At 42.6% G+C, this 18,160-nt stretch overlaps 1 protein-coding gene across 20 annotated transcripts in view; it reads left to right on the forward strand.

The window, feature by feature from the left end:
- The window catches only part of lama5 (laminin, alpha 5), a 377,096-nt gene that overhangs the window by 166,512 nt on the left and 192,424 nt on the right, over positions 1–18,160 (forward strand). For all 20 annotated transcript variants that reach the window (XR_009793010.1, XR_009793011.1, XR_009793012.1 and 17 more), the window contains 2 exons: positions 9,432–9,547; positions 14,265–14,476. Coding sequence is in view for 17 of the 20 variants with exons in the window: in XM_061806903.1 (XP_061662887.1) it covers positions 9,432–9,547; positions 14,265–14,476 (328 nt within the window). In the remaining 3 variants the exon portion in view is untranslated. The remainder of the gene's footprint in view (positions 1–9,431; positions 9,548–14,264; positions 14,477–18,160) is intronic.

Consider the following 18,160-nt stretch of genomic DNA (forward strand, 5'->3'; position numbering starts at 1 on the left):
GAACACTCGGGAGGATGAATTCACTCTTCATCTTCTTCTTCTTTTCCTTTCGGCTTGTCCCATTAGGGGTCGCCACAGCGTGTCATCTTTGTCCATCCAAGCCCATCTCGTGCATCTTCTCCTCTAACACCTACTGTCCTCATGTCCTCCCTCACAACATCCATCAACCTTTTCTTTGGTCTTCCTCTCACTGTTTTGCCTGGCAGCTCCATCCTCAGCACCCTTCTACCAATATAGTCACTCTCTCGCCTCTTAACATGTCCAAACCATCTAAATCTCCTCTCTCTAACATTGTCTCCAAAATATCTAACTTTGGCTGTCCCTCTAATGAGCTCATTTCTAATCCTATCCAACCTGTTCACTCCAAACGAGAACCTCAGCATCTTCATTTCTGCTACCTCCTGTTCTGCTTCCTGTTGTTTCTTCAGTGCCACCGTCTATAATCCGTACATCATGGCCAGCGTCACCACTGTTTTATAAACTTTGTCCTTCATCCTAGAGGAGACTTTTCTGCCGCATACAACACCAGAAACCTCCACCAACTGTTCCATCCCGCTTGGACCTGTTTCCTCACTTTTTTACCACACTCTCCATTGCTCTGTATTGTTGACCCCAAGTATATGAAGTCATCCGCCCTCACTATCTCTTCTGCCTGAAGCTTCACTCCTGCTCCTCCGCCCCTTACATTCATGCGCGGAAATTTTGTTTTACGTTGGCTAATCTTCATTCTTCTCCTTTCCAGTGCGTGCCTCCATCTTTCTAATTGTTCCTCCACCTTTTCCCTGCTTTCACTGCAGATCACAATATCATCTGCGAACATCATACTCCAATCCAACCTCATCTGTCACCCTATCCATTACTACTGCAAACAGGAAGGGGCTCAGCATGGATCCCTGATGCAGTCCCACCTCCACCTTAAATTCTTCTAACACACTAACGGCACACCTCACCGCTGTTCTGCTGCCCTCATACATGTCCTGTACCATTCTAAAATATTTCTTTTTTACCAGACTTGTGCACGCAGTCTCGTTCTACAAAGACACAATGTAGCTCCTTCTGACCTTCTCTGTACTTTTCCATGAGCATCCTCAAGGTAAACAATGCATCTGTGATATGCTTTGCATGAAACCATACTATTGGTCGCAGATACTTACTTCTGTCCTGAGTGTAGCCTCCACTACTCTCCTATAACTTCATTGTGTGGCTCATCAGCTTTATTCCTCGAAAGCTCCCACAGCTCTGAACATCGCCTTTGTTCTTAAAAATGGGGACTAGCACACTTTTCCGCCATTCTTCCGGCATCTTCTCTCCTGCTAGTATTCTATTGAATAAGTAGGTCAAAAACTCCACAGCCACCTCTCCAAATTGCTTCAATACCTCCACTGGTTTGTCATCAGGACCAACTGTCTTTTCATTTTTCATTCTGCTCAGTGCCTTTCTAACTTCCCCTTGACTAATCATTGCCACTTCCTGGTCATTCACGCTGGCCTCTTCAACTCGACCTTCTCTCCCATTCTCTTCATCCTTGAACTTCTCAAAGTACTCTTTCCATCTACTTAGCACACTACTGGCACCAGTCAATATATTTCCATCGGTTACCTTAATCACCTTTACTTGCTGCACATCCTTCCCATCTCTATCCCTCTGTTTAGCCAACCTGTAGAGATCCTTCTCTCCCTCTTTCGTATCCAACCCAGGAAATAATACATGTCGTCATATGCCTCTTGTTTAGCCTTCGCCACCTCTACCTTTCCCCGACGATGCATCTCAATATATTCCTTCCGCCTCTCCTCAGTCCTCTCCATGTCCCACTCCTTCTTCGCTAATCTCTTTCCTTGGGTGACTTCCTGTATTTTGGGGTTCAACCATCAAGTCTCCTTCTCCCCTTTCCTACCAAAAGGCACACCAAGTACTCTCCTGCCTGCCTCTCTGAGTACCTTGGCAGTTTTATTCCAGTTTTCTGGGAGCTCTTCTTGTCCGTCTAGATTCTGTCTCACCTCTTTCTGAAAGGCCACACAACATTCTTCCTTCCTCAACTTCCATCACCTGATTCCCTGCTCTACCTTTGAATTCTTAATCTTCCTACCCGCTACCAGAGTCATCCTACACATCACCATCCTATGCTGTCGAGCTACACTCTCTCCCACCACTACCTTACAATCACTAACCTCCTTCAGATTACATCATCTACACAAAATGTAATCCACCTGTGTGCTCCTACCTCCGCTCTTGTAAGTCACTCTATGTTCCTGTCTCTTCTGGAAATAAGTTTTCACCACTGCCAATTCCATTCTTTTTCTGAAGTCCACCACCATCTAACCCGCAAAGCTCCTTTGTTGAATGCCGTACTCACCCATAACTTCTTCATCGCCCCTGTTTCCTTTGCTAACATGTCCATTGAAATCTGCACCAATCACAACTCTCTCTCTCTCTCTCTCTCTCTCTCTCTCTCTCTCTCTCTCTCTCTCTCTGGGATGCTCAGGACTCCTTCATGTAGTTCCTTCCAAAATTTCTCTTTCAACTCAAGGTCACATCCTACTTGTGGGGCATAGCCGCTAATCACATTATACGCAATACCCTCAATTTCAAATTTCGGCCTCATCACTCGATCTGATACTCTTTTCACCTCTAAGACATTCTTTGCCAGCTCCTCAAAATAACCCTTACTCCATTTCTCTTCGCATCTACTCCATGGTAAAATAATTTAAACCCTGCTCCTAAGCTTCTAGCCTTACTCCTTTTCCCTTTGCTCTCTTGGATGCACAATACATCAACCTTACTCCTTATCATGATGTTAACTAACTCCTGACCTTTTTCTGTCATGGTCCCAACATTCGAAGTCCCAACACACAGTTCTAGGGACCTATGCATGCCTCTTGTTCTTCTGCCGACTATGTCGCTTGCCTCCTCTTTTTAGTCTTTGACCAACATTATCTGAATTTCTATCTACGCCTTGCAGATTAACAGTGCCGGAGGCGAGCGTAGTTAGCCCGGGCCATGACCTATCCATTATGGAAGTCGTTTGATGAATGCTCATATATGTGTGGCACAGTTTTACGCCGGATGCCCTTCCTGCCGCAACCCTCTGGATTTATCCGGGCTTGGGACCGGGCTACAGGACGCACAGGAATTGTGCCCCCCTTCGGGCTGCAGATATTCAAAACAAGCAATCAAATAAACAAAGTCAGCACATACGATACAAAATTCACACACTACCTAGTCTATGTTAACGTTAAAGACAATCAAATATACAAAGTCAACACATAAGATTCACCATTTACATACTACCTAATCTATGTTAAACGTAAAGTCATATAAAAACTATCAAATAAACCGAGTCAGCACATAAGGTACACAAATCACATACTACCTGTGTGAAAATATAATGCATATGACGATTCAAAGGATCTGTGGATGTCTGGGATTAGGATAAGACGTGTAAAGTTTCCTATAAATCCTCACGTCTCTAGGTGTACATATTTTTTATGTAGTACATGTTACAAAGTTACGCATGTTCGATGTTTCTGCAACAGCACGGTTTGATATCAAACGCGACTCGTTGTTAGCCAGCTAAGCTTAGGTGGTCTGGGCCTAAAAGCAAGTTTAAATTGACGTTTCCACTCGCCCAACTTCCTATTAAGTACTCACAGTCCTCATTGTATATGAAACGTAGGTTTTGCAGGTCGTGTAAGTACTCACGATTGATGCTCACTTCCTCAGCAAATATTTGATTACATCCGTTACTTGATGTTCCCGGACTAGGCTAGGTTAGGCTTCGTAGCTTCAACACCAACGAATATGGCTCCAATTTGGGACCTAAGGTTAAACAGAATGATTTTAGTCCACTGCAGTTGTCACCAGAGGCATCCCACGTCAAGTATTCACAGCATTCGATACAAATTCAGCAGGATTTAGTGATTGAACAGTCGTGCAGGTCGGTCCCGGCTTGACTTGTCACGAGTTCAGGAACTGGAAACAATATCAGGATTTGCTCTTCATACTTTTCCAAAAGATCTGGTTCATCGTGAAAAATGGATTGCACAGGTGCACAGGATGAGAGCTTCGTGGGTGTGTATACAGCTTCTAAAAAAAAAAAAAACAATAGTTGGGGGGGCGTAATCCATAAATCAGGGGTGCTAAATGTGTCGATGTGCACATCGGAAGGCTTCCGTGCAGCAGCCACTGAAGGACGGCCTCCGCATGCCTTGTGAATTGCCACCGGCCTCGCCGGCCAGGGTGGTTCGTCACGTGGCTCATGTCCGCCGCGGAAGTGGAACGGACTGGGAGGCGGTTTGGCCACAGCGTTGTCATCGATCGCGGGCGGCGTTGATTTTACCACTGGCGTGTAGAGCTGGATTGGGCGGGGAGGTGGTTTGGCTGTGTTCTTCTTATCATCTAAATATCGCTCCAAACAAAAGGCTAATATTGCCCCAGTAACTTCACTCGGTTGTGAGACGTTCTCTTCTTCGAAAAGAGCTTCCGTGTCAGAAGGGGCATGTTTGTCTCCCAGAGTGTGTTTTCAATGGCGAATCTCCGGGGTGACGTCGCGGGCAGGAGATGCAGCCAATATGGCGACCACTTGGATGTCGAATGACACTTCCGCAACTTTACGCATGGATGACGCGCTCTCCGCTCATATTTATTTTTTTTGTATAGACATTGAAGTGAATAATGTTATATGTATTTTCCATTACAATATCTATTTTAGAATGTTTATAGGGATGACACTTGGGCTTTACACACAATACACAACAGTCATTGCACCAGTCTTTAATGAGAAACGCGAACGGGTAAGGGTACTCTGTATAAGCTTAATATAATGTAGGGTGTTGACACACTTAACTGCTCTAAAGGTTCGAGACATCAGACTTCAATGGTTTGGACATGTCCAGAGGCAAGAGAGTGAGTATGTTGGTAGAAGGCTGCTGAGGATGGAGCTGCCAAGCAAAAGAGCGAGAGGAAGACCAAAGAAAAGGTTGATGGATGTTGTGAGGGAAGACATGAGGACAGTGGGTGTTAGAGAGGAAGATGCACGAGATAGACTGAGATGGAAAAAGATGACACGGTGTGGCGACCCCAAACCGGAGAAGCTGAAAGGAAAAGAAGAAGAAGGACTATGACATGGAAAGCTCGGGAGTTGGTTGACATGGTGATTAGAAGAAAACGGTTTACTCAAATTCAAACGACAACAAAAATAAAGTAAATAAAATTGTTTCCACATTGAATGGGCATAGCAAATCCAGGTCAAATAACAAACATTGAAAGAAAATGATGAGGATTGGCTGATGATGATGGTCAAAAAAATATTTCGCCCAACCGTTGATATTTCCACTGTCTGTCTAACCTTCACTCTTCTTCCGGCTCATTACGTCATCCCAACGTATCAACTATGTAGCACACCTCAAATCCTCATTTTAAACACCACAGAATGCAATAAAGTCATCATCCACAGCATACATACAATAAACAATTTGTGAATACTCGATACTACATAATTAAAGCTTCGCTGAAATTATTTCATTACCTCGAAACCAGACATTAATTATTTTGACTGAAAATATTTGAAGAACAGAAATATTTAGGCTCTTACAGGGACTATGACAGGAAAAGCTCAGGAGTTGGTTGACATGATGATTAGGAGAAAGGTTGATATATTGTGCATCCAACAGAACTGTAGTTAGGCTACAAGTTTAGAGGCAAGGTTTAAATTATTTTACCATTGGAGTAGAGGGGAAGAGAAATTGAGCTAGCAAGGAATATCTTGGAAGTGAAAAGAGTATCAGATTGAGTAGTGAGGCTGAAACTTGAAGCTGAGTGTGTTATGTATTATGTGATTACCAGCTATGCCCCACAGGTAGGATGTGACCTAGATTTGAAGGACAAATTCTGGAAAGAACTAGATGAAGTACTTCTGAGCATCCCAGGCAGAGAAAGACTTGTGACTGGTGCAGATTGTAATCAACATGTTGGTGAAGGAAACAGAGGCGATGAAGAAGTGATGATTGATTAAGTACGGCATCCAGGAAAGAAACTTTGAGGGACAGGTGGTGGACATTGTAAAAAAGATGGAAATGGCAGGAATGAACACCTTTTTCAGAAGAGGCAGTAACATAGGGTAACCTGCAAGAGTGGATGGGCAAGCATGCAGGTGGATTACATTTTGTGCACACGTTGTAATCTGAAGGGAGAGTGTAACTCGACAGCATGGGATGGTGGTGAATAGGATTACTCTGGTAGTGGTAGAAGACATACGTAGAGTAGAGAGCCATGTCGTGGAAGATGAGAAAGGAAGGATGTTGTGCAGTCTTTTGGGAAAAACGTGATACAGGCTTTCAGTGGAAATGAGAAGCTCACGGAAGACTGCACTACTACAGCCAAGGTGATCAGAGAGACAGGCAGGAGAGTACTTTATGTGGATTCTGGTAGGAAAGGGGAGGAAACTTGGTAGTGGAAATCCAAAATACAGAAAATTATACAAGGAAAGAGATTATTGAAGAAGAAGAGGGAAACGGAGGACTGAGAGGTGAAAGGAATACAGTACATTGATATGCAACATAGGTCAAAAGTAGAGGTAGTGAAGGCTAAACAAGAGGCATGACAACCTGGTTGAACACGAAAGAAGGAGAAAAGGCTCTCTCCAGGTTGGCCAGACATGGGATAGAGATCGGCAGGATGTGCAGCAGATAAGGCTGATATAGCATAGAGATGTTAATGTGTTGACTGGAGCTAGGAGTGGGGTAAATAGATGGAAAGAATAGTTTGAGAAGTTGATGAATGGACGGAATTTAACATTTGTTCCCAACATGTTGGCTCTGTGCAGATATTACAGTGTCTTTTATAACGTTATCATGGAAAACCAGCATAAATAGCTATGTCCTTGGAAACCTTAAGGTGATATACCATAGCAGTTTAACAAAAGCACCATCAAGGTAATTGCAGTTTGAGGTAGTAGGTCTCAAAATGTGTCAACGGTTGACCACTCTTTTCTCCAAAGGACTGCAATTTTACATTGTAAAAATCTTTCAAATTTGTGTATGTCGCTAAATCCTACAGCTGTCTGTTCACCTAGACCCACCCCCTTTTAGTAATACCCCTCTCCTTGGATGACACTCATTGTTGTCAACTTATGTTTTAAATTGGAAATTGCTGTCGCAAAACACATTTTATCGTCCTCTTAACTATTTCACATTCCATTTGTTTAGATAATTTGCGTTTAGAACCACCCCCACTCTGATGTGACACAATCTGTACTCCTAGCTTTTGGCAAGTGCCAGATATGACCTCTGAGCTTGATTGTACAAGTTCCATCCATTCATCCATTTTCTGAGCCAGAGAGGAAACCGGAGTGCCCGGAAAACCCCACACAGACATGGGGAGAACATGCAAACTACACACAGGGAGGGCCGGGTTATGAACGCTGGTCTTCAGAACTGTGAGGCCAATGCTCTACAGCTGCACCTCCGTGCCACCTTTTCAGACATGTTTTTTCAAATATTGTCAGCGCACATGGGAACATGGGAAAGAGTAGTGGAGGCTAGACTCAGGACAGAAGTAAGTATCTGCGAGCAACAGTATGGTTTCATGCCTAGAAAGAGTACCACAGATGCATTATTTGCCTTGAGGATGCTAGTGGAAAAGTACAGAGAAGGTTAGAAGGAGCTACATTGTGTCTTTGTGAATCTAGAGAAAGCCTATGACAGAGTACCAAGAGACGAACTGTGGTACTGCATGCGGAAGTCTGGTGTGGCAGAGAAGTATGTTAAAATAGTACAGGACATGTATGATGGCAGCAGAACAATGGTGAGGTGTGCCTTAAGTGTGACAGACGAATTTAAGGTGGAGGTGGGACTGCACCAGGGATCAGCTCTGAGCCCCTTCCTGTTTGCAGTGGTAATGGATAGGCTGACAGATGAATCCCCTTGGACCATGATGTTCGCAGATGATATTGTGATATGCAGTGAAAGCAGGGAGCATGCAGAGGAACAATTAGAAAGATGGAGACATGCACTGGAAAGGAGAGGAATGAAGATTCGCCGAAGTAAAACAGAATATATGTGCGTGAATGAGAGAGGTGGAGGGGGAAGAGTGAGGCTACAGGGAGAAGAGATAGCGAGGGTGGAGGACTTCAAATATTTAGGGTCAACAATCCAGAGCAATGGTGAGTGTGGTAAGGAAGTGTAGAAACAGGTCCAAGCAGGTTGGAACAGCTGGCGGAAGGTGTCTGGTGTGTTATGTGACAGAAGAGTCTCTGCTTGGACGAAGGGCAAAGTTTACAAAACAGTGGTGAGGCCGGCCATGATGTAATGAGTAGAGACAGTGGCACTGAAGAAACAACAGGAAGCAGAACTGCAGGTAGCAGAAATGAAGATGTTGAGGTTCTCGCTCGGAGTGAGCAAGTTGGATAGAATTAGAAATGAACTCATTAGAGGGACAGCCAAAGTTGGATGTTTTGGAGATAAGATTCAAGAGAGCAGACTTCGATGGTTTGGAGATGTTCCGAGGCGAGAGAGTGAGTATATTGGTGGAAGGGTGCTGAGGATGGAGCTGCCAGGCAAAAGAGGGAGAGGAAGACCAAAAAGAAGGTTTATGGATGTAGTGAGGGAAGACATGAGGGCAGTTGGGGTTAGAGAGGAAGATAGGCAAAGATGGAAAAAGATGACACGCTGTGGCGACCCCTAACGGGACAAGCCGAAAGGAAAAGAAGAAGTTGGCGCACATGTGTCTTTTGACATATTATAATTCAGAATTTTGCACCTCCCATCTGCATTTGTGTTTTGATAACAGCCTTAAGACAGAAACAATGGTCTTATAATACAAAGTTGACATATTCAGAGACACATGAGAATAAGACTGATAGTCTCCCGATTCCATTTCGCACCATCCCACTGTGTGACCACCCGGATTACCCTCTAACACCTCAGCACAGCCCACGGGAGGCCCTTACTAGCACCATTCATGCAGGTTAGGGTCCAAAAGCAGCCTTCACAGGTATGACTGCAAATGATAGCTTTTCTTCAACTAAATGGCAACACATCACTTTCCTTAGTTACTACAGACACCCTCAAACATTATGTCACACCCCAACAATCCCAGGAGCACACCTTGTTTTCACCGGATGCTACTCTTTGTCAGTGGATGCAATGTCAGGTGGCACATGTCCCGACAAGTGACGTCAACAATTATGTGCCGTGGCTGCGTGACATCTGATTACCTCTTACACAACAAATGTTTTTACATGAGCCAGATATGACATCAAGGACAAAAAATAATTTTTGGACAGCAACATTACTCTGATCGTCTTAAGGTTCACAAATACATTTTTAGTCAGCAAACCGTGGACCCTGCATGAGTATGGTCACAACCTCCCTCCCCTGCACCTTCATTCTGGCATGATCCTTTATGGTTCTGAATATTTTTTCCCATGTTTCCAGGACTATGTGCTTGTGGTTCCTGAGTCTAGCTACAGCTATAGCTATCTGAGTGAGGAACCTCTGGACAGATCCTATGACTTTATTAACAACTGTGGCCAAAGAAGCTTCTTCATCGAGTGAGTAGAAGAGCACTGTGACACTTATTACTCATTACAGTGGAACCTCAGTTCACAAACTTAATTCATTCTGAGATTCAGTTGGCAAAATGAATCGATATTTCCCATTGAAATGAACAGAAATAGAATTATTCCAGCCACGTTTTTTCATATCGCTCTGAAACACACAAAAGAAAAAAAAAAAACTCAAATGGTATTATAAAACCAGGTTTCACTAAAATCAACAACATCATGAGTTCTTAAACGTGAAAACTTTAGACAGAGGTAGTCAATGTTATTGCCAAGGTTACAGCATTCTAGAGGATTGAACCTGATGATTTCATTTTAGCTCTCGGGGCCACCAAAAGAGAATCATGTTTTGAGCCTGAATGCTCAGGATGGAACGTAAGGTACCACTCAGCCAGCAAGATGGTATAAGTTATATTACTATGCTGCTGCTTACAGTATTCTAGGACACACACGAGCTTTAGTTTGTGAAAACTGTCCACAGTGTTAAGAACATCACACAGACCACAGGGTTGATAACATTCAGACTGAGAACTGCCAAGAATCGGTTTGATAAGGCCGCAAGGGATTGGACTGTTATTGGGCCTGACCAAGAACTACTTACAATAGGAAGGTTTCATGTAATATTTCAAGGGTAACAAAAGGAACAAAACGTTTCCTAGTATAGAGGTCATATGATAATGGATTGATGGATGTTGTGACCTCCGCTCTTGTAGGTCACTCGATGTTCCACTCTCTTCTGGAAAAAAGTGTTTCTGGGCTGTTGCTGAGAAACATGGAATTTCAGCTCTTTCCAAATATTTTCGATTGGGTTTAGGTCTGGAAACTGGCTAGGCCACACCAGAAACTTGATATGCTTCTGACAGAGCCACTCCTTGTTTTTCCTGGATGTTTGCTTCGGGTCATTGTCATGTTGAAAGACCATGCCATGACTCATCTTCAATTCTCTGACTGAAGGAAAGAGGTTGTTCCCCAAAATCTCACAATACATGGCTGCGGTCATCCTCTCCTTAATACAGTGCAGTCGTCCTGTCCCATGTGCAGAAAAACACCCCCAAGCATGATACCACCACCCCCATGCTTCACAGGAGGGATGGTGCTCTTTGGATAGAATTCACCATTCGTTTTCCTCCAAACGCAATTAGTGGAATTATAATCAAAACATTCCATTTTGGTCTCATCTAAACACAAAACTTTCTCCCATGACTCCTCTGTATCATCCAAATGGTCATTGACAAACTTTAGACGGGGCTTGACATGTGCTGGTTTAAGCAGGGGAACCTTCCGTGCCATGTATTATTTCAAATCCTGACATTTTAGTGTATTACCAACAGTCACCTTGGAAACGGTGGTCCCAGCTCTTTCAGGTCTTTGACCAAGTCCTGTCATGTTGTCCTGGGCTTATTCCTCACCTTTCTAAGGATAATTGAGACCCCATGAGGTGATATCTTGCATGCGGATCCACTCCGGTTGAGATTGACCATCTTGTTTAGGTTCTTCCATTTTCTAATGATTGTTACAACAGTGGACCTTTTTTCACCAAGCTGCTTGGCAATTTCTCCGTAGCCCTTTCAAGCCATGTGGCCACAACAATTTTGTCGATGGTGTCTTTGGACCGCTTGTTGGGCTTGGCCATGTTACAAGTTTGAGTCTTACTGATTTCATGGGGTGGACAGGTGTCTATATGCAGCTAACGACCTCACACAGGTGCATCTGTGTCAGGATAATACATGGAGTGGAGGTGGACTTTTAAAGGCGGAGTAACACGTCTTTGATGTTCAGAATTCTAGCTGATAGACAGGTGTTCAAATACTTATTTGCAGCTTTATCACACAAATAAATCGTTAAAATATCATACATTGTGATTTCTGGATCTTTTTTTTTTTTAGATCATCTCTCTCATAGTGGACATGCACCTACGATGAAAATTTCAGACCCCTCCATGATTTCTAAGTGGGAGAACTTATAATATAGCAGGGTGTTCAAATACTTATTTTCTTCACTGTGTATATTGTATATAAACAAAGCAACAACAACAACCTTGACAACTCAGGATACATTTATCAAGAAATTACTTTTATTCTTACAAAATAGTTGTCAGATGGGATACGCAGGCAGAAGAATCAGGAATCTTGAGTTTGTATGTTGACCAGCTATTTCCAATACTGTTCGTGTAATTTTTTTTTTGTTTTTTCTGTTGATATATTTTCTGACACAATATATTCTATGATCAAATTTCACCAGTCCTTGGTCCTTGATCTGTTTAATAGGATTACTTTTTTAGGTTTAGCGAAATGATAAGTAATGATTGTGAATATTTATACGGGATGTTGATTGTATTTAAATTGGCATCAGGGTTCCACGCTGAGCCCCTTCCTGTTTGCGGTAGTAATGGATAGGCTGACAGACGAGGTTAGACTGGATTCCCCTTGGATCATGATTTTCCCAGATGATATTGTGATCTGCAGTGAAAGCAGGGAACAGGCGGAGGAACAGTTAGAAAGATGGAGGTACGCACTGGAAAGGAGAGGAATTAAGATTAGCCGTACTAAAACAGAATATATATGCACGAATGAGAGGGGCAGAGGAGGAAGAGTGAAGCTCCAGGGAGAAAAGATAGCGAAGGTGGACGACTTAAAATACTTGGGAGCAACAATACAGAACAATGGAGAGTGTGGTAAGGAAGTGAAGAAACGGGTCCAAGCGGGTTGAAACAGTTGGAGGAAGGTGTCTGGTGTTCTATGTGACAAAAGAGTATCCGCCAGGACGAAGGGCAAAATTTATAAAACAGTGGTGAGCCCGGCCATGATGTACGGATTAGAGACGGCGGCCCTGAAGAAACAACAGGAAGCAGAATTTGAGGTAGCAGAAGTGAAGATGTTGAGGTTCTCGCTTGGTGGAAACAGGTTGGATAGGATTAGAAATGAGCTCATTAGAGGGACAGCCAAAGTTGGATGATTTGGATACAAGGTGAGAGTGAGCAAACTTCGATGGTTTTGACGTTCAGAGGGGAGAGAGTGAGTATGTTGGTAGAAGGGTGCTGAGGATGGAGCTGCCAGGCAAAAGAGCGAGAGGAAGACCCAAGAAAAGGTAATGGATGTTGTGAGAGAGGACATGGGGACAGTGGGTGTTAGAGAAGAAGATACACGAGATAGGCTTAGATGGAAAAAGATGACACGCTGTGGCGACCCCAAACGGGACAAGCCGAAAGAAAAAGAAGAAGAAGATTGTGTTTAAGTTGGCAAGAATGCACAATATTCGGGAAAGTGGAATGCTGACATCAAAGTATGAGCAAGTTAGTGTATAACTGAAGACTAAAACCATTGAGTTGTTCTGCATTTCCATATTGCATGAAAGTAGGTGTCTTGTATTTTGGGCGGCATGGTGGCGTAGTTCTTAAGAGTTGGGGTCACAGTTCTGAGGACCTGGGTTCAACCCCAGTCCCGCCTGTGTGGAGTTTGCATGTTCTCCCCGTGCCTGTGTGGGTTTTTTCCGGGCACTCCGGTTTCCTAAAAAACGTAACATTAATTGGACACTCTAAATTGGCCTCACAGTTCTGAAGACCGGCGTTTATATCCCGGCCCCACCTGTTTGTAGTTTGCATGTTCTCCCCATGTCTTCGTGGGGTTTCTCCTCTCACATCCCAAAAACATGCATTCATTTGAGACTAAATTTCCCCAAGGTGTGATTTTGAGTGTGACAGTTCTCTATCTCTATGTGCTTGCAACCAGTTCAGGGTGTACCAGAAATGCAATGAGCCGGCATTTGGGCTAACACGTAGGAACAACGAGCTACCTTCGCGGAGGTAAAACTAATAGAAACAAACGCGTCCACTTGAGGGCGGTCCTGCCATGTACGTCACTACTTCTTCTTGAAAACAAATTTTGTGGTGAAAAAACACATGGGTCCATGTCGGCAGCCGCTTTTTCATTAATAACATACTAAAAATCATGCATTTCATGACAGTGGCCCCTTAAGGCTCTTGCCAGCAAGCATCGTATGGCTAAGTGACCTATTTAGACTATCCTAAAGAATAAAAAGATCTAAAAAGATTTTTTTTTTTCTTCCCACAACTGGTGGGCTATCAAACCAAAGTGCTCTGTTAGCAGGCAGCGGCCACTTTCCAAAGATTCCGAGAAGTTGGTTTTCTTGGAGAGAGGACCCCAACCTTTTGGTCAGTATTTTCAAAAAATGGAAAGGAGTCTTTTGAAGACAGAAACCAAGATTTGTCGGGAAGCTGCTAACTTGGTTAAGGCCAAGTATGCATCTTTTAGTTGCTGTCTCGTACAGCAGGGCCGAAGGCATGCAGTTTATAAAGTTCCTGGTGTGGGCTGTGGGGAGGGTTGGCAACTGAATTAGTCACTAAAACCACATGTCCTCTGTGGGCCAGTTTTAAAAATAGATTAGCAAGTGAATGGGACATTGTGATTTCCAAGCTATATGTCCATCATTTCAAAGTGTATATCCTTGCCGAGATTTATATAAAGTGTTGCACATTGAGACATTATTTCTTTTTTTCTACCTAGTTGAATCAAGGGTGATAATTGTGAGAAATCATTAACATGATCAGTCCTCCCATAGAGATATACCCTAAATATAATAGTAACATCGTTAAAGGTAAACAAATTTATATTTAAAGTGGATACATATGCAAATATATGAAGTCAAGATTGATTTTTGCAATTGCACCTCCTTTTCTCCCTCTCTACAGTCCGTCAAGGATGTCGTCCTTTTGCCTACGTGCTGCCATGTCACTGTCTGCCTTTGTCAACAATGGCTCACTGCCGTGCATGTGTCATGAGGTCGGCGCCAAGAGTAACTCCTGTGAACCATTTGGTGGTCAATGCCATTGCCGGCCCAACGTGATTGGTCGAGACTGCTCTATGTGCGCCACGGGGTATTGGGGCTTCCCCGACTGCAGGCGTAAGTGTCCTACCAAATCATTCAACACCCTATTTTCATACTTGTTTGACATTGAACTGCCACATTTCAGCTAATAGTTTATTCAAATGCAGATGGGAGTGGGGAAATACTGTTGGGCAAAAAAGTATTTTGTCACCCACCAGTATGTACATTCTCCCACTTAAAAAGATGAGAGAGGCCTGTTATTCATCATAGATAGAGTGGGTACAGAAAGTATTCAAGCCCCCATGAATATTTTTTTTTTTTTATTGCAGCTTTTTGCAAAAATTATTGGTTCATTTTTTTAATGTACACACAACACGCCATATTGATAGAATTTTTTTTTATAGATTATTAAAATATAAAAACTGAAATATCACACAGCCATAAGTATTCAGACCCTTTGCAGATTTATTAAAAAACAAAAAATGAAATATCAAACACCAATAAGTATTCAGACGGTTTGCTCAATATTGAGTAGAAGCACGCTTTTGAGCTAATATAGCCATGAGTTTTTCCCACCTGGATTTTGGGATGATCTGCCATTCCTACTTGCAGAACCTCTTCAGTTCTATTAGGTTGGATGGTGAACATTGGCAGGAAGCAATTTTCAAGTATTTGTGGAAATCCTCAATTGGGTTTAATTGAGTGCAGTCACAGAGTGATTCTGAACCCGTTCCTTCTATATTTTAGCTGTATGCTCCGGGTCAATGTGTTGTTTGAAGGTGATCCTTCAGCACAGTCTGAAATTCTGAACACTTTGGAGAAGATTTCTGTCCATCTTATCCCTGTTCTTGGCTGCATTAATCTTTCCTTCAAATGCAACCGCTCATACTGTCGTGCAGTTGAAACCCACACCCACTGCATGATGCTGCCGCCACCATGCTTATTGTTGCAGTTGGGACTGTATTGGACAGGTTGAGAGCACTGCCTGGTTTTATCCACCCATATTGCTTTGAATTAAGGCCAATAATTTCTATCTTGGTTTCATCAGACCAGAGAATCTTATTTCTCATCTTCCTTGAGTCCTTCAAATGTTTTAACCAAATTCCACTCATTGTTGGCACAATTAACATTGCTGTGAACATACGCTGTCAGTGTAGAATACTTTCTGAATAATTACTGGACTAAGTATATGGATTAACAAAAAATGTTAATATTTTATGTTACCTCCCAATCAATAAAACGGTTATCAAACACGCTTCCTATATCATTGTTGGAGTATTACAGTCTCCGGATAAATGATTAATCTTTTCATAACACTTTCTCTCACTTGTGTTTTATGACTTCCATTTTTATTTCATCAAAAAAATGTTATATACAGAATAACATTATGAGTTTGTATATAAAATCATATGAATAACTAACTGGTACAGATTATACATTTTGCAAATAATCATTATGGCAATCATATAGTTGTATTGTAAGACTAGATAATACTTGATGGCTGAGTGACATCACTTTCTCTCTACTCGATGCCCTCATCTCGTGATCAAGACTAAACATTACATTTTTACTCTATGCCTCCCATTTAGTGTTCCATTTTTTGAGTTTTATTTTTAGACAGTCAATTAACCAGTAATACCAAAACATCTTTTGAGTCAAGGGTTGTCCTAAATGTCTTCCATTTAAGGAAAATGGAGGCCACTGTTCTCTGAGAAACCTTAGGTCCAGCAGAAGGTTTTTTTGTAACCCTGGCCAGATCTGTGCTTTGCCAAAATTTTGGCTCTGATTTCTTCAGGCAGTTCCTTTGACTTTGTGATTGTTTTGACCGAACATGGAGTGTGAGCCGTAAGAGCTTATCAAGACAAGGGTGTTGCTTTCCGATTCAAGTTCAGTCAGTATGATCAAACACAACTGCACTCCATTGAAGGGGGTCAAACCATCTCAAGCATGATCAGAAGAAATGGACACCACCTAAAATATATGTCACACCAAAGGGTCTGAAGACTAAGAGCACAGGACAGCACAGGACTACACAACAGGACTTGTTAAATGACCTTAAAAATTGCTGGGACCACCGTTTCCAAGGTGACTTGGTAATACACTAAGACGTCATGGTTTGAAATCATGTAAGGCACGGAAGGTTCCCATGGTTAAACCAGCACATGTCAAGGCAGAAGGTTATGTTGTCAGATTAGACCAAAATTTTAACTTTTTGGTCATAATTCCACTAACCGTGTTTGGAGGAAGATGAATGATGAGTTCCATCCCAAGAACACCATCCTTACTGTGAAGCATGGGGGTGGTAGCATCATGCTTTGGGGGTGCTTTTCTGCACATGGGACAGGACAACTGCACTGTATTAAGGAGAGGATGACCGCAGCCATGTATTGTAAGATTTTGGGGAACAACCTCTTTCCCTCTGTCAGAGCATTGAAGATGGGTCGTGGCTGGGTCTTTCACCATGACAATGACCCCAAGCACACAGCCAGGATAACCAAGGAGTGGCTCCATAAGAACCATATCAAGGTTCTGGCGTGCCCTAGCCAGTCTCCAGACCTAAACGTAATAGAAAATCTTGGGAGGGAGCTGAAACTCCGTGTTTCTCAGCGACAGCCCAGAAACCTGTCTGATCTAGAGATCTGTGTGGAGGAGTGGGCCAAAATACCCCCTGCAGTGTGTGTAAACCGGGTGAGCAACCACAGGAAACATTTGACCTCTGTAATTGCAAACAAAGGTAACTTTACCAAATATTAACATTGGTTTTCTCAGGTGTTCAAATACATATTTGGAGCTGTATCACACAAATAAATTTAAAAAATCATACATTGTGATGTCTGGATTTTCTCCAGACCTAAACCCACTAGAAAATCATTGAAGGTAGCTGAAACTCTGTATTTCTCAGCAACAACCCAGAAACCTGTCTGATCTAGAGAAGATCTGTGTGGAGGAGTGGGGCAAAATCCTTCTTGCACTGTGTGCAAACCTGTTGAACAACTACAGGAAACGTTTGACCTCTGTAATTGCAAACAAAGCATTAGTTTTTTCAGGTGTTCAAAAACTAATGCAAATTAATGAAAATAGCTGTATCACACAAATAAATAGTTAAAAAATCATTTTGATTTCTGCATTTTTCTCTTGAGGTTATCTCTCTCACAATGGACATGCACATATGATGAAAATTTGAGACCCCTCCATGATTTCCAAGTGGGAGAACTTGCAATATAACAGGCTGTTCATTTACTTATTTTCTTCACTGAATATAATTGTTGCCAATGACAAAGACAATATGGTTTCATGCCAAGAAAGAGTACCAGAGATACATTATTTCCCTTTAGGATGCTAATGGAAAAGTACAGTGAAGGTCAGAATGAGCTTTTTTTGCATCTACAGCAGGGGTCTCCAAACATTTTGCAAAGGGGGCCATATTTGGTGTGTTAAAAATCTAGGGGGGGCAACCTTGGCTGACTTTTTTTTTTTTTAGAAAGAACAATATATTTCAACAAATTTCAGCAAGCCATTCTGTGTTTCATGCTTGCTTTTTTAATTTCAGCGATCTTAAGCGTGTCTTTTGGTTCATTTGAAACATGCATATCTTCACTCCTTTTTGTTTTGGCTTGTCCCGTTATGGTTCGCCACAGTGTCATTTTATTCCATCTGGGCCTTTCTGCATCTTCCTCTCGAACCCCAACTGCCCTCATGTCTTCCCTCACAACATCCATCAAGCTTCTCTTTGGTCTTCCTCTCGCTCTTTTGCCTGGC

Source organism: Syngnathoides biaculeatus, chromosome 2 (genome assembly GCF_019802595.1).
Source record: "Syngnathoides biaculeatus isolate LvHL_M chromosome 2, ASM1980259v1, whole genome shotgun sequence".
Taxonomy (NCBI): domain Eukaryota; kingdom Metazoa; phylum Chordata; class Actinopteri; order Syngnathiformes; family Syngnathidae; genus Syngnathoides; species Syngnathoides biaculeatus.